Source organism: Sminthopsis crassicaudata, chromosome 1 (genome assembly GCF_048593235.1).
Source record: "Sminthopsis crassicaudata isolate SCR6 chromosome 1, ASM4859323v1, whole genome shotgun sequence".
In the NCBI taxonomy this organism is placed as follows: domain Eukaryota; kingdom Metazoa; phylum Chordata; class Mammalia; order Dasyuromorphia; family Dasyuridae; genus Sminthopsis; species Sminthopsis crassicaudata.
In genome coordinates this window covers 580859395-580881425 of record NC_133617.1, presented here as the reverse complement: position 1 = coordinate 580881425, position 22031 = coordinate 580859395, and the positions used below count along the sequence as shown (strand labels likewise).

At 35.3% G+C, this 22031-nt stretch overlaps 1 protein-coding gene across 1 annotated transcript in view; it reads left to right on the top strand.

Moving 5' to 3' along the window:
- ANKRD31 (ankyrin repeat domain 31) overlaps positions 1-22031 on the top strand; it is a 327325-nt gene that overhangs the window by 254141 nt on the left and 51153 nt on the right. The window contains 4 exon segments of the mRNA XM_074282287.1: positions 3198-3389; positions 4759-4901; positions 12296-12452; positions 16174-16283. Of these exon segments, the coding sequence (XP_074138388.1) occupies positions 3198-3389; positions 4759-4901; positions 12296-12452; positions 16174-16283 (602 nt within the window).

Below are 22031 nucleotides of genomic sequence, written 5' to 3'. Positions count from 1 at the left end.
ATTATACAATACTGCACATGCACTGACTAAAGAGTACTATGCATGTGCTAATACTGCTAGTACTGTGAATACACTGACAATAGAATACTGCATATGTGCTAATTATAGAACGTTGTACATGCACCAACTATAGAGTACTGCACATGCACTGACTACAGAGTACTATGCATGTGCAAATTACAGAATACTGTGAATGTACTGACTATAGAGTGCTATGCATGTGTTGAATATACTGACTACCGAGTACTATGCATGTGCAAATTACAGAATACTATGAATGCATTGACTATAGAGTACTGCATATGTGCTAATTATAGAACACTATCCATGCATCAACTATAGAGTACTGCATATGTGCTAATTATAGAACACTGTCCATGCCTACAGAGTACTGCCTACAGAGTACTGTTAATGCGCTGACTATAGAGTACTGTACATGCACTGACTTTAGAGTACTGCATATGTGCTAATTATAGAGTATTGCACATACACTGACTATAGAGTACTATGCATGTGCTGAATGTACTGACTACAGAGTACTATGCAAGTGCAAATTACAGAATACTGTGAATGCACTGACTAAAGAGTACTACATATATGCTAATTATAGAGTATTGCACATATACTGACTACAGAGTACTGTGAATTCGCTGACTACAGAGAAATGCATATATGCTAATTATATAGTACTGCACATGCACTAACTATAAAGTACTGTACATGCACCTACTATAGAGTACTGCATATGTGCTAATTGTAGAGTAATGCACATGCACTGACTACAGAGAAATGCAGATGTATTATTTATAGAGTACTGCACATGCACTAACTATAGAGTACTGCGTATGTGCTAATTACAGAGTATTGTGCATGCACTGACTACAGAGAAATGCAGATGTGCTGATTATACTGTGAATGCACTGACTACAGAGTACTATGCATGTGCTAATTATTGAGTACTCACATGCACTAACTACAGAGTATGGTGCATGTGCTAATTATGGAGTACTGCACATACACTACAGAGTACTGACTACAGAGTACTGTAATGCGCTAACTACAGAATACTGCACTGCATGTGCACTGACTACAGAGAAATGCATATGTATTACTTATAGAATACTGCACATGAACTAACTATAGAGTACTGTGTATGTGCTAATTATAGAGCTGTGCATGCCCTGACTACAGAGATTATACTGTGAATGTACTGACTACAGAGTACTATGCATGTGCTAATTACTGACTACTCACATGCACTAATACAGAGTACTGTGCATGTGCTAATTATAGAATACTGTACATGCACTGACTACAGAGTACTATGCATGTGCTAATTGTAGAGTACTGCACATGTGCTTATAGGATAGAGTGTGCACCAATTGCTATTATGTACAGATGTTTTCTTGCCTCATCAGTACAACTCTGTTTCAAGTATAGCACAGATTGTCACACTCCCTGAATTCCTGGCTAGGAAGACCTAGACGCCCTTAGGTGGGGTTATAGAGATAAACCACATACATTAGCAGGGTTTCTTACTGGACTAAAACTAAAGGGTCTTATACCTTGTCCAGGGTTCCGCACTTATCTGTGGCCTTCAACACTCTGCATAACCCCAGAAAAGTTATTTAATCTCTTGAGGCCTCAGTATCCCCATTTGTAAATGTAGCTGACTTTCTAAGGTTGCTTGCATTTTGGCATCTAAGTTCCTATGCCCCTCTTCATAATGTAAGATTCATGGGACTAAATTCCCCTAAACCTTGGAGCCATCTCAGAATCCGCTTTGTGAACTCTTAGAAACTCTTTGAAGTAAGTGAGGTAGTGAACTTTTAATTCTACGTTCCTATTTTCAAAAAATCTCCTTTGTAGCTATCCTCAAGATTACAGAAGACCTCTGACCTATATATGAACCATTCCATTATAATCCTTAGACAATGAGGAACTTAACTGCAACTTTCAGGAAGAAAGTGGTTATAACTCATCCCCTTTTATATGCACCTTTACATGTCCACTCCAAGCAATAGGGACTAAAAGAGTTCTTGGCAAAGCTTTGACAGGAACTAGGAGAACATAAAGCATCAGTTGTATATAATAGTCGTAAAGGTTGCATCAACCCTATTTTCATTTTGAAGCTTCTTATGGTTAATAAAAAAAATAACAAAACTAGCCCTGGAAAAGATCGGCTTATTGCTGTCCTTGTATCACTAATTGTGTTGAAAGATGAGAAAAAGTGATGAACCAAAGGAGGACCTCTCTATAGCAAAGCAGTGAGTCTATAGGAATCTGATTTTCCTGAAATACATCCCCTATGAATCTGTGTTATGTACTCTTGGGTAAGCTTCAAATGATTGTGCTGCTAACTGATCTGAGTCTTTGGCACAGAGGCCACAGAAGGGTTTGTTTACCCCCCCCCTCCACTTCCAAACTCCAAACAAAGAATCACTAAATTGGGTATGTCCTTTGACTCACCAATACCAATAAACATGTCTATTCTCCTAAGATGTCAAAGAAATAGAGAAAAGACCCATACATATAAAAATACTTATATTAGTTTTGTTTGTTGTAGATGAGAGCTGGAAACTAAGAGGGTGGGAAATGGGGAATGGCTGAACATAACAGATGAATGTAATGGAATATTATTTCAATACAAGAAAGAAAAAAGTGGATGGTTTCAAACAACAATAGTAGAAAGTAAGAAGATGATTAAAAGTGAATCTCCATGAGAGGGCACAATGAGGAAATATGTTGTGGAACCCCACAAGATAAAATGAAAACTTAACATATCAAAAGGAGGAAAGCCAGTGGGAAGACCAAGTTTCCATAGGGATAAGGATGGACATAAAGAAGTATAATAATACTTCTCTCTCTTAGAGGCAGAGTAGTATAGTGGATAGAGAGCTGGCTTTTGATACAGTAAGATCTGGGTATAAGTTCTACCTCTACTAGCTCTAGGATCCAGGACATGTCACTTAACTTCTAATTCTGTAGACAAAGACTGTAAGTGATTAAAAAAAGGTGTTAGTCTGTAATTGGTTAGAAGGAATTTACTTATTTGGAAGTTCCCTAAAATATCAATGAGAACACAGGTTCAGTCCTGTGCTCTTTGCTCCAACCTACCTCACAAAGTGTTTTTTTTTTTAATTTGGAAAGTGTTTTAGTACACATATAAATATCAATTACTATTATTGTTTGCTTAGAACTTTCAGCATTTGACCAAGATGATACTGAGGTCCTGCCAGACAAACCTAGTTGTGGAACAGTAACTAAAGTTTGTAAGAGAAATGCCAAAGGCAAAAGTCGTCTCCATTTGGCTGCTAAAAGAGGAGACTTATCTTTAGTCAAAGCACTAATAGAATCTGGAACCCATCTAAACCAAAAGGACAATGCAGGTATGTATCTTTTATATCTTTCTAGTCTGCTTTATAATTTTAATCCCTTAATATATTCATTTTAAGTGTTGACTTACACATTTTGGACACTTAATAATTTCTGTCCCTTCTTTTACTCTATGAGGTAGTGTTGGGGGGAGTGGGAGGTGTCCAGTTGAGGAGATAGAATATAATGGTTAGGAGTGAAAGACAGCTAGCTGTGTTCCAGATCTTAGCTAGGGATGAGAAGATGGATCAATTGGAGTAGGAAGAGTGCAGTACGACCAAATCAGGACTCCTGGGTAGTTGGACTCTAGATCTGAGAGTTTGATGGCTTGCAGTGTTAGCCCTTAATGTTGGCCTGATGACCATCTCCACCCTTTCAGAAAACCACTTCTTGCTGATCAGAAACATGCCCTTCCTCTTTAAGTCAAGGCTCTTGTACAGTCAGAATTCTTTCCTATTCCCTTTGGCAAATAGAAGAAGGCTTATCTGGGATCCAATCCTGCCTCTGCCTCACCAATCACTTCACCTCTCTAGGCATCTGTTTTCTGAATTGTAAAAGGAGATTAGTTTCTGAGGTCCTTTCCTGCCTCAGATCCATGATCTTGTGATCCTGTGATCTTATAACCTCATTTACACCTTCCTTGATGGTGTGTATATCACTCTAGCATGTCTGCTTTATCATCATGCCTTTGGAATAGTAGCTGTTTGATGTTTTGATTAAAGTTCTTCGTTTTTTCAATGACTTTTTCTTTATAATTTTTTTTTATCTTCTGAATTGTTCTCCTTGTTCTCCCAGAACAAGATTTTTTGGGTTGTTTGAAACCATCCACTTTTTTCTTTCTTGTATTGAAATAATATTCCATTACATTCATCTGTTATGTTCAGCCATTCCCCATTTCCCACCCTCTTAGTTTCCAGCTCTCATCTACAACAAATAAAACTGATATAAGTATTTTTATATGTATGGGTCTTTTCTCTATTTCTTTGACATCTTAGGAGAATAGACTTGTTTATTGGTATTGGTGAGTCACAAGGACATACCCAATTTAGTGATTCTTTGTTTGGAGTTTGAAAGTGGAGGGGGGGGGTAAAACTTTGGAATATATACACGCATACATTCACATATATATGTATGTACCATATTTATACTTGTATTTGTATACATATATGCTTTCAATGAAATCAATGTTTTTTTTCTGACAAGAGAGGTATATATTTCTTTAAAGCAAACATTTTCATGTTTCACATATTCACAAAATTCCCAGATTCATTTCATTGATAAAAAGAGAATTGTAACAAGGATATGATATGAGTGTGGATTTTTAAGCAGTGATTCCTGCTGTTATGATATGATGTTAAAGCTTATTTCCTTTGGTTTTGCTAGGATGGACAGCACTTCATGAGGCAGCTAATAAGGGATTTAATGAAATAATGGTGGAGTTATTGAAAGCTGGTGCTAATGTTAATAGTGAAAGTCTGGATGGGCTTTTGCCCATACATAATGCAGTTTCAGGCAATCATTTAAAGGTATGTCACACGCTATTTTTGCATTTTTATATATTTTTTTCCTCTAGGAAAATGGGAGGGGAAATTGAAGTTATTTTTAACTAAGACCTAAACTGCATTCTTAAAATACTGAACATGGAAATTTATTTGAAATGATAAATGAATATTAGAATTTGTGTAAGGATTTAATGAGTACTGAATTTTAATAAGAATGACTTTCCTATTTGTTCTGCATAGCATAAAGCACATTCTATGTCAAAGAAAAACCAAGAAACCCAAAGTCAACATAGACATTAAAATACAAGTCACAGAAGGTTACATTTCTATTAAATTCATTGTTAACTTCTTTAAAATTATTAGTTGCTGTGCAGATAAGGATGAAATGAATAAAACCCATGGTGCTATTTATCAGAATTCCTTGGTGGGTTTAAGGTTTTGATGAAATGAAGACCAATAGGAGTTGCTTGTTTCTTTTGTTTTTATTGTTGTTATTGCTTTTTTTCCCTTTGTTTTCATTCATCACAGCTGTGGTAACAGTGCAGCAGGAGAGAATTCCTGAAAGGATCTAAGATGATTCAATGAAAACAGATTCCAAATATGGATTCTAAAAATCTGTTAGCTAGAAATTAATGTTTTTGTTTGGAAGGCTGGGGTGTACATTTATAGAAATAGGTCGTTCAAAAGCTGATAGAAAAAAAAAGATCTTGGCTTAGTAAAGCTGGTTGCATGACTAACCACTAACTGGAATGTGAAGAGAAAAGGAATTCTTTTGACCATTAACTCACAGTATCCTCAATTCTTCTTTTAAAAAATGCCCAGGGACCTCTATTTAAAGTATCAGGATAACATAAAGGCCTTCACACAATTTTAGACTGTGAAAAGCATTGTACTACAAGCAGGAATGATGCAAAATTTGTAATTTGCAGAGTTATAAAAATAAAAGATCATAGTTGAAGATTAAAAAATTATGCTGGAGCATGGCTTAATGTTTGAGGTTGCCCTCTTTACTCATGTAAAGTACTTTTTTTCTTTGAGTTATATAAATTAAGAAAGCATTGGTGAAATCATAAGGTTATTTGGTTAAAGGAATTAAGAGATGGTTAAAAAAAAAGACTCATTATAGATGATGAAATAATGGTAATTAAGTGTTATTGCTGTGAAAATGTCAACCAAGATAAAATGAGACTCGTTATACTTCTCCCATTTCTCCCCTGCCCCTGGAAGAAACTAAGAGCTGAAAATTAACATTAGCATATTATAGCAAGACATGGCTAATATAAAAAGGAGTAAACTGGGTTCTATAAATTTATGTTATTTAACTTTTCCTTTCTAACTTTCTTCCCATAAAAAAGGATTGTACCTGTACTAGATGATCCTTTTAATTCCTTCTAGTTACAAAAGTCTATGAATTTGTTAAAATGGGGATATAGGTATATTTTCTTTGGTGCTCCTCTCTGTCCTCTTACCCTATCTACAACATAATTCTTACTTCAAGGAAAAAAAATCCTGTGAAATGTTTTGTTTATATGTGTAGTTACAAATACACGTGTTACCTCACACTTCTCTCTCATCAAGGGTGTATGCACACATATGCTTTGGGCTGATTTGCTCATACTAACCTACCCTCACCCTAGGAAGTCTAGTTTCCAGAAAAGAGTCATCATCTTAAGAGTCACATTTAAACTCTCTCAGGATCCTAAAGTCATACCTTCTATTCACCATCATTTAAGTTTCATGACATGGTAATTTCTAAAGTTATAATTTACGTAGCAATAATTATTGTTGTTCAGTTGTTTTCACTTGTGTTTGAATCTTTCTAATAACATTTGGGGATTCCTGGGCAGGACCAAAGTGGTTTGCCATTTACTTCTCCAGCTCATTTTACAGATGAGGAAACTGAAGCAAACACAGGGTTAAATGCCCAAGGTCACACAGTTATTAAATGTTTGATGCTAGATTTGAACTCAGGAAGATGAGTCTTTCTGACTCCAGACCTAGCACTCTATCCACTAAACCACCAAAGTGTTCCAACAATTATTTATATAATACAATTACCATTTTATGACAATAAAATTATCAATTACCAATCATATAACAAAATTATGCAAACCTATTCAATACATAAACCTGTAAGACATTTTGACAGTATAGTGTTTCTATGGGGAGAGTAGGTATATGATTAGAAAAATCTGTTAAATAGGTCCATGAGTGTGGAAAGCCTATGTGCTGGGAATAACTTCATAACTCTGGAATTGTCTGTGTACTTTTTCTGACTCAGGAATTGTCCAAAAAGTTTTTGATGAATGCAACTTTTGTGTTAAGCAGATGTTTTCAGTGTTAAGTTGAATCTTCCATCCCATGCTTGGTAAAAACCTCTCTAAGCATAATGCCTAGCTGTTTCTAGAGCCCCCAAGTTGGAGTGATTAAAATATTGAGTCCTGCTTTCTAGAGCCCCCAAGTTGGGGTGACAAAATGGACCGTTGCTTTCTAAAGCCCTCACACCAGGGTGTTTAAATATACCTTCCTAGTGGAGAAGTGATAAGGTGGGACTCCCAAGGATGGTGGAAAAATGGAGTCTGTTTATTTCAAGGACTTTCCCCTTTTTATAATGTAACAAAAACAACACTGAGCACATAGGAGCATAAACAACTTGCTATTGTATGTAGTTTGCCACCTGGTATCACTCTTCCACCTGCTATTACTCTGCCTCAATCTCCACACAGGTTGTCACTGCCTCCTGACTTTCCAGGAAGGCCGAGAGTCCTTAGGGGAGATGGGGAGCCAAATCAGATATTGTTAGCATCTTCCCTCTGGCTGAAGGGTCTTATACCTCACCCAGAGTTTCCCCACTGACTGTGACTCTCTACATCTAGTCTAACTAGTCAGTCTGCTAGGTGATTTCTTATAAGCTCTTCCTCTAGTTAACCAGTCCTACTCCTCAATAGCAACTTTAATTTTTATTACTTTTGGCCTTAAGCTTAATTGATCATGGTTCTGAAATATGTCCTTTCATCTTATCTTTCTTATGAGTTCAAACTCTAGGTCCTCTTCATGAAGGACCCTTCCTTAATTCATAATTAGTAATCAAATCCTCATCTTGTCCCATGATCAAGTGATTTACATTTATCCCATATTGTAGAACAATCCTGGTGCCCATTTTACTCCAGTTAATCATTTAAAAATCTCTGTAATTCTATACACATTTATGTATGTATATATACATCACTGAAGTATGTTATATTTTCCACTGTAGTATGCAACAGCTTGTCACATTCAGAATGAGCAACTGCTGTCTTAGAACTGAGTTAGATTCAACTTTAGTAACTGATTTTTTAAAGAACTCAGCATATCTATATTCCGGACAAATAAACTGTTACTAGCAGACAGGTTCCAGACTTCTATACATAAGGTTTTCTTTTAAACATTTTCCTATGTACTAGAGACATATTGAGAGCCAAGGTAGATATGTTTACAGGGCCAACCTTGGAGTCTGAAAGGCCTAGATTCAAGTTCTGATTCAAATATATGTATTGGTTCTTTGACAATGAACAAGACTTTTAACTTTCCCATTCCCCCCAGTCAAATCTCTTAAGACTAAAAATTCAAAGGAGCTAATTGTAACGTGCTGTTGTCTCCAGAAACTTCCGATCACTCTCTGGGAGGAGATCTGCTGTGTCAACTCAAATCTCTCAGACAGAGTCTTCTTCCTGTAGTGAGCCGTTGTCTCCAGACAGTTGCTGTCAACTCTGGTCCAGAGTAGTGACTTCCCTCTTTTATCCTCCCAGAGAATGGGCGTGGGATAATGCAAGGGCTTCTGGGAAAAATTACTTGAACCAATGAACTTGCTCCTCCTAAGCATGCAAGCTCTTCCCCAGAAATTAACAAGTAAAACTCCCAGTAAAGGCCTGAACTAGAGAATTGTTAAGTACCAACTTAGCACTTAGTAAGAACCTAATATCTCATTATCTCATTAGCACTTAGTAAGACCTAACAGCTAATGATATGAATAAGTGTAAGATTTTTCCATCCCAGATGTTCCCCAACAATAAAGAACTCAGAGATCCAGCCAAAAAGAAGGGGGGGGGGCACATGTGATAGCATCAATATTGGTACTCTTCTTTCTTTTCACTTATATTTTTTACCCTTTCATCTTTTTTCTTCTTTTGTAAACCCTGTGTATTTTTTTTTCCATCACTGTTGACTTCTATTTCTAATCTACTTCCTCTCCTTTCTATTATTCTTTCCTAAGATAGGATGAACATTGTAGTGGAGAGTGCCTGGTCTAAAATCAGGAAGACAACTTTCTGAGTTCAGATCTGGTCTCAGATACTTATCAGATATGTGGCCCTGAGACAGTCACTCAATCTTGTGTGCCTCAGTTCTGCATCTATAAAATAAGCTTGAGAAGGAAATGATCAACTACTCTAGTGTCATTACCAAAAAAACCCAAATGGAGTTACAAAGAGTCAGACTTGACTAAAACTGACTGAACAGCAACAACAAAAAGATAAGACACTGAGAGAGAATGAAAAGAAAATGAAGTGAAATGAATGAAAAGAATGAAATGAAAGAAATGGAGTAAAATGGAATAAAAAAGAAAGGAAGAGAGAAACATATAGGCTGAAATGGTTATCTCAATCCTATGTGCATAGCAGATATTTCACTGCATTTCTTTGATTTAAAAAAAAAATCATTCTTTGCATGGACTCCTTTAGAATTGGAAAGACTAGACATCTAAGTTGGATGGTTATCTTTATCTTTTCCTTTAAAATACTACATTACTTTAAAATATGGCCTGACCATTTCTCATTTGTAGAAACATTTGACAACTATCCCAAAGTCCTGATTTGTTTCATGTCACTATTACAACACAAGTGTGATAATAATTCCAAAACAAGGAATGGAAGGAGGTTAGAAACAGGCCTTATTTTAATAAATAGGTAAAATGTATAATTGCCTACATTTCATGATTTGAGGGATCCAGAAAGACTCCCATATTTAAAATATTCCCATCACCACTTGTCAGTAAAGATTTAATCTCTTTGGATAATTATGATTGTTCCAAAAGCATTCTAAAATTTTTATGTCCCTGAAAGGTTGTAAAATGATTTTATATAAGTTTTCTGTTTAAATGTTTCCCAAGATGGCTTGCTCTGGAGAGTGGGGGAAAGACATTGGTTGTTTTGGAAAATGACTTGTATGAACTGAAATTTTTCTAACTCCAAGCTATTTTCCTAATACACAAGTTGGTTGCTAAGAGGACTAATATATGTAAATTACTAATAAACACTATACCTAAAAGGTAGGTTTGACTTTTTGTTAAAATTTTTTCAGTATAAAAATCAATTAATATAATATTTGGAAAGATGATTCACAAAAAAGAATAAAATAATTGATACCTAAGCAGAAAGTGCTATCTTCTTGTATTTATTCACAAATCACTACTTAATATAATCCCATTTTTCTACTTGCATAGAATGCTTTTTAGCCCTAATTTCTATACTTTGAATCAAAATCACCCTGGAAAATTTTCAGGGAAATTTGGTATCAAAAGCCCTTATAGAAGACTTTTCTTATCTGTTGGTGCCTTTTAGCTGATTTAAACTGTCTTTTCCCCCCTTAAAAGCAGATCGATTTAAATAAATAAATAATTTGTAATTCCTTCTGACTTCTTTCTTCCATACTTTTCCTATCTCTCCATTTATGGGCACAATTATAAAGAGAAAGATAATATATACACATAATCGTTTTATATCACTCCAAAATCAAGCAAAATTTGAAAAGAAAAGATTACACCCTAGCCCCAAAAGCCTAATTCATTCATCAAATACCTGGGTGGGGAAAGGACCATTGTTTTTACTAAACAACCATTTATAATAGTTTCTGTAAGGAATGTGCTTTCAGTTACAAATAGCGATTTCTAGAAACAATTTCCTACTTAATAGTTTTAGGAGGTAGGGATTCTTTATTATTTTTATTTTTGCATGGTAGAAGTAAGGAGTGGAAATTGACACACTCAGGAGTAACTTACTTTCATATCTTCATAAGATATGGAGGGTCTCAAGACCATTTAATTCCTAGCTGTCCTAGATTTGGAAATAGATAGTGGCCCCAACTCTGTGGCCAGAGATAGTGGCCCAGAGTTTAGACTCAACTCTGACACAGTGTGTTCTAATTTTTTGTACATCAAGTGTTCATAGTAAAGGACTACTGAAAAGTATTTAGCTATCTTAAGAAAAAGTTTCATTTTAAGTTTTTTTTTTTTTTTTAAGGGTAGCATATTTAGTAGACTATTCATTTAGAAAAGAAACATATTAATCTTTCTCTCAACTAACAATGCCTGCAGGAAATTGTGGTTTTACTGTTCAGACCACAGGACCATAAATAGGGTATCATCCAATATCCTGCTGGTAGAAATACACTCTAACTGCATGCAAATGTTGGGAGTGGAAATAATTGAGGGCTGAACTTAGACATGTAAACCTATCAAGTGATGATAGTAAACATTGCAGAGAAATGTATTCATTCCTTATTAACCATTAGTACTTTATCAATTATTAATATGCCAGATTGGTTTCTAGGATGTTAGCTAGTTGAAAGCTAGCTAGAACCTATAGAATAGGTATCTTTTGATTAAAAGAAAAGAAAAGAATTCAATTGTTTGCATGGAGTGCTATCCAGTGAGATTAGAACTGAAAGTAACATTAGTATGGAATAATTTGGATAATCAGGAATTTGTAAATGTTTGGAAATCCTGAAGGAAAGAGTGCCAAGAAAGGGTGCTAAAAAGGAAAGGAGGAAGATGCTGAAGGCAGTTTTTAACTGCTTGACCACTTCTACCTAAAATTTCAGCATACTTTCTGAATATTATTTGTTGTTGCCTGGGGACAGCCTTAGTGATCAAACTCATACATCTTTGCTATCTATTCTAGAGTGACTGACATTAGAAATTTCAGGCCGTATTGGGATGAGAGGGAAAGGAGAATACAGGTGAAGGGAAAGATCTTTGGGGATGTAGGTTGCACAGCAGAGACAGTTCTAAAATTATACCATGTAGAAAACTGCTCTGAACCAATGTTGAACTGCAGTTTTTATTCCTAAGAACTGATCATTGCATAACTTTCCAAATTCACAAGTGACCAATATTCAGGTCTACATAATACAACACTTGTCATTTGCCACAAGTCCTTTTAATGCATTTAGAGCAATAATTGAAAAGCTTTCAAATCCTTTCTGTTTAGTTGCTTCACATAAACAAGCCATGTTAAGGAAATGGATCTAGAATGGATCATTATAGGCATCAAAATATAGGAAGAATTTATTGACCAAAATTCCAAAACCTAATTTTGGATGTGATGATAGCAGTTATTATTGCTAACATATATATGAAGATGAACCTTAAGAAACTTTTTTAGGCTGCTGAGCTCCTGCTGCAACATGGTGCAAACCCTAATCAAAAGGATGGGGATCAAAAGAGTGCCCTAGATAGAGCAAAGGATGAAAAGATGAAGAAGTTGCTGAAGTCTTGGAGTGAAAACGAAAATAGAGAGATTTGTCACAATAAAGCCACTGGTATGTTGTTATTCTCTTACATATACTATATATATGTACACACACACAGGGTTTTCACACCCATGTTGCCATATGTGTGCATATACATTGATACAAATATGTGTACATCTTTGAATATGCATGAATACACATATAAACATGTATATGTATATATATATATATATATATATATATATATATATATATATATATATATATATATATATATATGTGTGTGTGTGTGTGTGTGTGTGTGTGTGTGTGTGTGTGTGTGTGTGTGTGTGTCTGAGCATGTATCCTTGTTCAGGCCAGAGGTCCTTAACCATATGGCAGTCTGGTGAAACCTATGAACCCTGTCTCAGAATAAATATTTCTTGCCTACATTCATATTTGAAGAAATGTAAATTTCATTTAAGGATAGTGAAAATAATATTTCCCATGCAAGTTCACAGACCTCATGAAATCTTTATAAACTCTTTGGGAATCTGTGAAGCCTAGGTTAGGAACCTCTGGCTTAGGGAAGCAGAGTTTACATTCTTTAAAATGGTAATATTATTTGTTTGTATCAAAGACAGGTGTTTCTTATATTTAGTTGTGAGAAACTTGTTTATTTTTGGAAATAAGCATTTCCACATTTGGTTGAATTTCCAGCTCATTACATTATTACATATTACATTAGTGTTATGTTAAATTGAAATCCTAATAATTCTATCCTGTTTGTTGTTTGTCCTTCATTCTCTAAATGGACCATGATTTTGGAGAAGTGATGCTATAATATACACGTGAATTTGGATTCAAGTGAGGGAGAGCCGTGCAAGATCACCTGTCCTCCCTTTCTCCTCCAGAGCAATCTGGGTCCAGATCAAAACAACTGGAGATAAGTCTGGATGAAATTGGACTTTTTAAGCTAAGATCTTCAACAGATCTCAGTTTGACTAAGGCTGCACTTATTACGTGATTAAGGCTAGGTAGCAATTGAGGCAAACAATACCTGAAATATTTCATACACACACAGAAACAACTTGAATGTGTTGTCGCCTGTGTTAGCATGTAAGCTCCTTGAGGATGCTGTTCTTTCAATTGTATGCTCCACTATTTAGCACAGGTGTAAGTGCTCAATAAATACTTATAAGTTGATTGAAGATTTATTTGGGGATGCTTTTCAGGCATTTGTGGTTACCACTAATAACTAGAATGTTTTTAAAAGATCATAATAGACAAAGATTACAAAGCTTTTCTTTTTCTTTTTTTGGCTGAGGCAATTGGGGTTAAGTGACTTGCCCAGGGTCACACACTTAAGAAGTGTTAAGTGTCTGACTTCAGAGCTAGTGCTGTATCCACTGTACCAACTAACTTCCCCGAACTTATTTCTTTAAAGTAACGAAAAAGATTTTAAGTTTTTGAATGCATATGTATGAGTTTTAAGTGTAGATGTTTTGTGAAGCATTTTTTCTTAAAATGTATGGGTTACTTATATCACAATGTCACTTTAAGCCTTCTGAGATTTTCAACAAGTTCACTTAATTTTGGGGGGCCTCAATTTATCAATCTGTAAAAATCCTCTATAAAAAATTACCTCCAAGGTTCTTCCCAGCTCTGGATCTCATAAGCCTATAAGTGCACATACATTTAAGAACAATCTCATTTTTCATTTTCTGTAGAAAACACCACAGGTTATGACACCTTCACCACTTTGGGCTACCTCTTTTCCTGCCTTGCCATTGTAGCTTTTCAGTGGGCTGATCTGATCTTAGAAGAGGGGAGAAAGTATGTGATACTGCTCATGAACTTTCCATACAGAAGCACAGTCTAGACTCTGCACTTGACTAATTCACCAATTAGTTTTACTGACAGAGAGTGATTTAGAGAAGAAGGGAGAAGTTTACTTTTGAGTCTTACACTCAAATACGCTTCTGGTTAAATACATCTGAAAGGCTTAATGAGGTAAATATGTTAAACTCTACAGAAAAGAAAAGGATTCAGATGCCATTATTTTAAACTTGCTAGTTGGAGTAAGGAAAGAGGGAGGAAAGAAATGAAGGAAGCAAGAAAAGAAAGGAGGAAAGGAGAAAGAGAATGAAGGAAGCAAAGAAGAAGAGGAGGGAGGGAAGGAAAGAAATAACAAGGAAGGTAGAAAACAACCACTTATTAAATACTTATTATGTGTAAATATCTGAAATTAGATTTAAATTCAGTTTTTCCTAATTTTAGGCTCAATACTCTCTCCATTGTGCTGAATAGCTACCTCATGAATATAATAATGAAATCCTAAATAAGGAGTGTTTCAAAGAACAAATTATAGAAACAATTATGTGAAAGAAAATAATAATTATGAAACAACATACCAAAATTTAATAGAAAAATAAATTTATAAATATATATATATATGATTTTATAAGTTACAGAGTTCAATACCTCCCTTTTACAAATGAAGAAACTAAGGTTGAAAGAGATTAACTGACCTTTCTTGGATGCAGCTAAATCAGAAATCAGACAAATTTAAATCCATACCCATATATAATTAAACACACTTTATGAATTTAATAATAAAAGATTTATGGCACATATATTTATGGCATATATGTGTGTATAGATATAGATTTTCATGTGTTTATCATATATATGTATGGGGTGTTCAGGGAAGATCAAAACTTTGGGATGAAGGCTTGCCAGTGCCCTTTAAAGGTCTGCTTATTCACCTTACACGTCCACCATCATTCAGCTCTCAACTGTGGTTCCAAGAAGCTGCAGCAAGTGCAAGCTAAACTCTGGTGACCTCTCTGAAGATCAGCTAAAACAGGTTGGATATAACCAACAGATCTGTCAAAAAGTTGGGGGATGTCTACCCTAGGATATGAAGACTTCCCTCCAGGTGTAATGTGTAGATGAGAACCATTTGTTCCAATGGCCATGAAGGCAGCTGAAGTAGTCCCCATGGACCACGCAGAGCTTGGTTATACATCAGGGATGGTCACCTGCTGCATCCTGGGCCATCCCTGGTCATTTGGCTTTTGTCCTGCACTGAACTTTGATGACTGGAAAAGAGAGTGAAGCTGAGGATTTTGTTCAACTCTGCTTCACTTAAATTCAATTCATAGGCAAGTCAGAGAATCATTCACATGACATTGGTCTTTGAAAATGAAGGATGAATAACAGTTCATAACAATGTAGGACTGAAGGACCTGACTACATGTTGTTAGCCATTATTTTCTATGTGTACTTGAAAGTAATTTAACATCTTTTCTTTACATATATTCCATGATATAATCTGGCCATTGCTCTAGAATAGACTTTACCTAATTAATCTGAATTAATATGTCAGCCAATAATCGAGCATTTATTAAATGCTTGCTATGTACTAGAACTGCACTAAGGGACCAAAGAGAATAACTGTAGCTGGGGAACAAAGACAAAAATGAAACAGTCCCTTCTCTCAAGGAGGTTACATTCTATTAAGAGAGAAAGCATATGCACATGCACAAAATATAAACAAAATAAAAGATAATTTGGTGAGTGGGGCAGGGAAACCCTAGCATTTGAGAGAATCTGGAAAGACCTCCCATAGATCAGCTTAAACTGAGCTTTGAAGGAAACTTGCCTAATATTCTTAATTAAGATAAAAATTTTATGATTATCCGCAGACTTTGTTCAGTGGTGGTATTTTTATTTCCATTATAGCAGGTAATGAGGAATTCAGCTCTTCTATATACTTATTATATTATCTTATTTTTCATTAAAACAGAAAAACCTTCAAGGTCGAAAAGACAAAAACAGGAATCTTGCTGCAAATCTAAAAGTGCTGGTCCACTTTCATTTTCACATCAAGATTCAACAACAGAAGAAGCTTCCATGGTGAGTGAAATTTATATCTTTCATATTTATCAAGACAGAAAATGCCAGTCCTGTTGTGCCAGTCAGATGGCATTTGCTGAGTCATAAGAAAAAGCTGAAGACATTATTCTAATTTGTTTAAAACATGCAATAACAGATTGGCAAGAAGAAATTGGAAGAAATCATTAGTGTACATAATACAAAATTATAGTTAATATGCTATTGTCCATATTACTCATCTTGGCTTCTCTATCCCTCCATCACTGCCCTCATATCTTTCTCCCCCCAAATGACTGATTACAACATTGAGTCCTTATAATGCCTGTGACTGCTATGTCACCACTGCATAGGTAAGCCTTCACTAATCTACTAGTCAGTCAGTAAGCATTTATCAAATGCTTACTATATGATAGGTATAACAATAATAACAATAAAAAGAATTAGCATTTACATAGTGTTTCAAGGTTTGTGGAGTGACTTATATTTTATTACATTTATTTGTAAAATAAAATTTTACAACTAAATACATATAAGATATAGAAAAAGTCAATGTAAGATCATCTCAGAGGACAGACACTAGATGGGAGATGGGGTAGGAACAAAAGTCCTCTGGCAGAGGGGGGAATTTAAACAGAGACCTGAAGGATCTGGGTAAAAGTAGCAGTGAGAACATTCATAGTATGGAATTTAGTAATGAAAAGGTACCTAGTTGGCAGATGAAATGCTAACTGGGAAGAGCAACAAGAAAGCTAGTGTTGCTAAATCATAAAATATGTGGAAGGAGGTAAAGTGTAATGTAATGTTCTCTGGTTTGGTTTCCTTGAGGTTTCTGGAAGCAGCCTTCATTTCAGTTCAGTAATCACCATACAAGTAGCCAGGGGTTAAAGTCTAAATCCTTTATTATCTCTTTCAAAGACCTATCTTCTTCACTTGGGGCTTGGCTAATTTTCTTAGAGGCCTACCTCTCTCCTTGGTTCCAAGAGCTTGAGCTCAGATGCCCTCTGAATCTCTCTGAATCAACCTACCTGAAGCTTCTAGCTTATATGCTCAATACTGCATATAAACCAATCATTATATCAGTAGGAAACCATTATTTATTGTAGGATTAAATCAATCATTCTGAACCATTAGATAACCATTATCTCTATCAATTCCACTGACTTAGTACCTTGTAAGAATCCTTTGTTTAAAGTTCATAGTTCTGGCCCATAACAGTGTAAGAAGACTAGAAAAGTAGGAAGGGCCAGATTGTAAAAGTTTTAAATACAAAACAGGGCATTTTTGAGATAACTCCATTATTAGCTACTAGAGTTTAATGATTAGGTCAGGGGGCAATGTAGTCAGATTTGCCCTTTAGGAAAATCACTTTGAAGGTTAAGTGGAGACAAATCAGGATCGGGAAGTACTTGGGGAGGCGAGGAGATTGACCAGAAGACCATTTCAGTAGTCCAAATGGGAATTTATGAGAGCCCACCAAGGTGGTGGTTATGTAACTGGAGAGAACATGACATATATGAGAAATATTGTGAAGCTAGAAATAAGACAAATCAACAAATTGGACACATGGGGTATGTTGAATCAGGAGTCTGTGGATAACAATGAATTTACAGGCTTGGAGGACTAGGAAGTTAGTGGTATCTTTGATAGTAATAAGAAAATTTGGAAGAAATGATCCCAGAAACCATCATTGGATTTCATAATTAATCCACAATAACAAATTTGACTATATATGATAGCCTGTATGTGGGGAAGTTTTATACTAAAATAGCAGATTCTTAAAATATTTATTGATTGCTAACAGATATTCTTACTAGATATGAGCATGCTTTATTAGGCAAATGTTGATGTGATGAATGGGAAAGGACTTTCCATGAATATAAGTCCTATAGAATATGGTCAACTTCCTTTTTTTTTTTTTTTTTTTAATTATAGCTTTTTATTGACAGAACATATGCATGGGTAATTGATCCTTGCAAACACTTCTGTTCCAACTTTTCCCTTCCTTTCCTCCACCCCCTCCCCTAGATGGCAGGCAATCTTATATATGTTAAAGTATATCTTAAATGCAATATATGTGTACATATTTATACAGCTTTCTTGTTGCACAAGAAAAATCGGATTTTCTTCTTTGTAGTGGACAGAAACTGGAAACTGAGTGGATGCCCATCAATTGAATAAAAAAATGGCTGAATAAGTTGTGGTATATGAATGTTATGGAATATTATTGTTCTGTAAGAAATGACCAGCAATTTCAGAAAAGCCTGGAGAGACTTACATGAACTGGTGCTGAGTAAAATAAGCAGGACCAGGAGATCATTATATACTTCAACAACAATCAATTCTGATGGACATATGAGATGAACCAAATCGGTTCCGTTTGTTCAATAATGAATAGAACCAGCTATACCCAGTGAAAGAACTCTGGGAAATAAGTGTGAACCACAACATAGCATTCCCAATCCCTCTATTTTTGTCAGCCTGAATTTTTGATTTCCTTCACAGGCTAATAATTGTACACTGTTTCAAAGTTTGATTCTTTTTGTGCAGTAAAATAAACTGCATGGATATGTATACATATATTGTATTTAACATATACTTTAACATATTTAACATATATTTGGTTTTGCAATTGTCAATGCTGAAAAATTGCCCATGCATATATCTATAAATAAAAAGCTATAATAAAAAAAGAAAAATTAAGATCAGGAGTGAAACAAGGTTGCCCACTATCACCATTACTATTCAATATAGTACTAGAAACGCTAGCCTCGGCAATAAGAGCCGAGAAAGAGATTCAAGGAATTAGAGTAGGAAATGAGGAAATTAAACTATCACTTTTTGTAGATGACATGATGGTATACTTAGAGAACCCCAAAGACTCTGCTAAAAAGCTACTAGAAATAATTCAAAATTTCAGCAAAGTGGCAGGATACAAAATAAATCCACATAAATCCTCGGCATTTTTATATATCACTAACAAAATGCAACAGCAAGAGATACAAAGAGAAATTCCATTCCAAACAAATGTTGAGAGTATAAAATATTTGGGAATCCATCTACCAAAGAAAAGTCAGGAATTATATGAGAAAAATTACAAAACACTTGCCACAAAAATAAAATCAGATTTAAATAATTGGAAAGACATTCAGTGCTCTTGGATAGGCCGAGCGAATATAATAAAGATGACAATACTCCCCAAACTAATCTATTTATTTAGTGCTATACCAATCAGACTCCCAAGAAACTATTTTAATGACCTAGAAAAAATAACAACAAAATTCATATGGAAGAATAAAAGGTCAAGAATTGCAAGGGAACTAATGGAAAAAAACTCAGAGGAAGGTGGTCTAAGTGTACCTGATCTAAAGCTATATTATATAGCAGCAGTCACCAAAACCATTTGGTATTGGCTACGAAATAGACCGGTAGATCAGTGGAACAGATTAGATACAAAGGACAAAAAAGGGTACATCTATAGCAATCTAATCTTTGACAAACCCAAAGATTCCAACATTAGGGATAAAAATTCATTATTCGGAAAAAACTGTTGGGAAAACTGGAAATTAGTATGGCAGAAATTAGATATGGATCCACACTTAACACCATATACCAAGATAAGATCAAAATGGGTCCGTGATTTAGGCATAAAGAGGGAGATAATAAATAGATTAGAGGAACAGAGGATAATCTACCTCTCAGACTTGTGGAGGAGGAAGGAATTTATGACCAGAGGAGAACTAGAGATCATTATTGATCACAAAATAGAAGATTTTGATTACATCAAACTAAAAAGTTTCTGTACAAATAATACTAATGCAAACAAGATTAGAAGGGAAGTAACAAATTGGGAAAATATTTTTAAAAACAAAGGTTCTGACAAAGGTCTCATTTCCAAAATATATAGAGAACTGACCCTAATTTATAAGAAACCGAACCATTCTCCAATTGATAAATGGTCAAAGGATATGAACAGACAATTCTCAGAGGAAGAAATTGAAACTATATCCACTCACATGAAAGAGTGTTCCAAATCACTTCTGATCAGAGAAATGCAAATTAAGACCACTCTGAGATACCACTACACACCTGTCAGATTGGCTAAGATGACAGGAACAAATAATGACAAATGTTGGAGGGGATGTGGGGAAATTGGGACACTAATACATTGCTGGTGGAGTTGTGAGAGAATCCAGCCATTCTGGAGAGCAATCTGGAATTATGCCCAAAAAGTTATCAAACTGTGCATGCCCTTTGACCCAGCAGCGCTACTACTGGGATTATATCCCAAAGAAATACTAAAGAGCGGAAAGAGACATATATGTGCCAAAATGTTTGTGGCAGCTCTTTTTGTTGTAGCTAGAAACTGGAAGATGAATGGATGTCCATCAGTTGGAGAATGGTTGGGTAAATTGTGGTATATGAAGGTTATGGAATATTATTGCTCGGTAAGAAATGACCAGCAGGAGGAATATAGAGAGGCCTGGAGAGACTTAAATCAACTGATGCTGAGTGAAATGAGCAGAACCAGAAGATCACTGTACACTTCAACAACAATACTGTATGAGGATGTATTCTGATGGAAGTGGAAATCTTCAACATAAGGAAGATCCAACTCACTTCCAGTTGATCAATGATGGACAGAGGTAGCTACACCCAGAGAAGAAACACTGGGAGGGGAATGAAAATTGTTAGCACTAATATCTGTCTGCCCAGGTTGCATATACCTTCGGATTCTAATGTTTATTGTGCAACAAGAAAATGATATTCACACACATGTATTGTACCTAGACTATATTGTAACACATGTAAAATGTAGGGTATTGCCTGTCGTCGGGGGGAGGGAATAGAAGGAGGGGGGGTAATTTGGAAAAATGAATACAAGGGATAATATTATAAAATATATATATATATATAATAAAAAAAAAAAAAGAAAAATTGGATTTAGAAAGGTAAAAATAACCTGTGAAGAAAAACAAAAATGCAAGCAAACAACAGAAAGAGTATAAATGCTATGTTGTGATCCACACTCATTTCCCAGTGTTCTTTCGCTGGGTATAACTAGTTCTGTTCATCACTGATCAATTGGAATTGAATTGGATCCTCTCATTGCCGAAGATAGCCACTTCCATTAGAATTGATCCTTATATAGTATTGTTGTTGAAGTATACAATGATCTCCTGGTTCTGCTCATTTCACTTAGCATCAGTTCATGTAAGTCTCTCCAAGACTTTCTCTATTCATCCTACTGGTCATTTCTTACAGAATAATAATATTCCATAACATTTATATACCATAACTTACTTAGCATTCTCCAACTGATGGGCATCCATTCAATTTCCAGTTTCTAGCCACTACAAAAAGGGCTGCCACAAACATTTTTGCACATGTGGGTCCCTTTCCCTCCTTTAAGCTCTCTTTGGGATATAAGCCCAGTAGAAACACTGCTGGATCAAAAGTTTGCACAATTTGGTAGCCCTTTGGGCATAGTTCCGAATTGCTCTCCAGAATGGTTAGATCCATTCACAACTCCACCAACAATGCATCAGTGTCCCAGTTTTCCCCGCATCCCCTCCAACATTCATCATTATCTTTTCCTGTCATCTTAGCCAATCTGACAGGTGTGTAATGGTATTTCAGACTTGTCTTAATTTGCATTTCTCTAATCAATAATGATTTGGAACACCTTTTCATATGAGTAGAAATAGTTTCAATTTCATTATCTAAAAATTGTTCATATCTTTGGTCAACTTTCCTTTAATTAATATAATG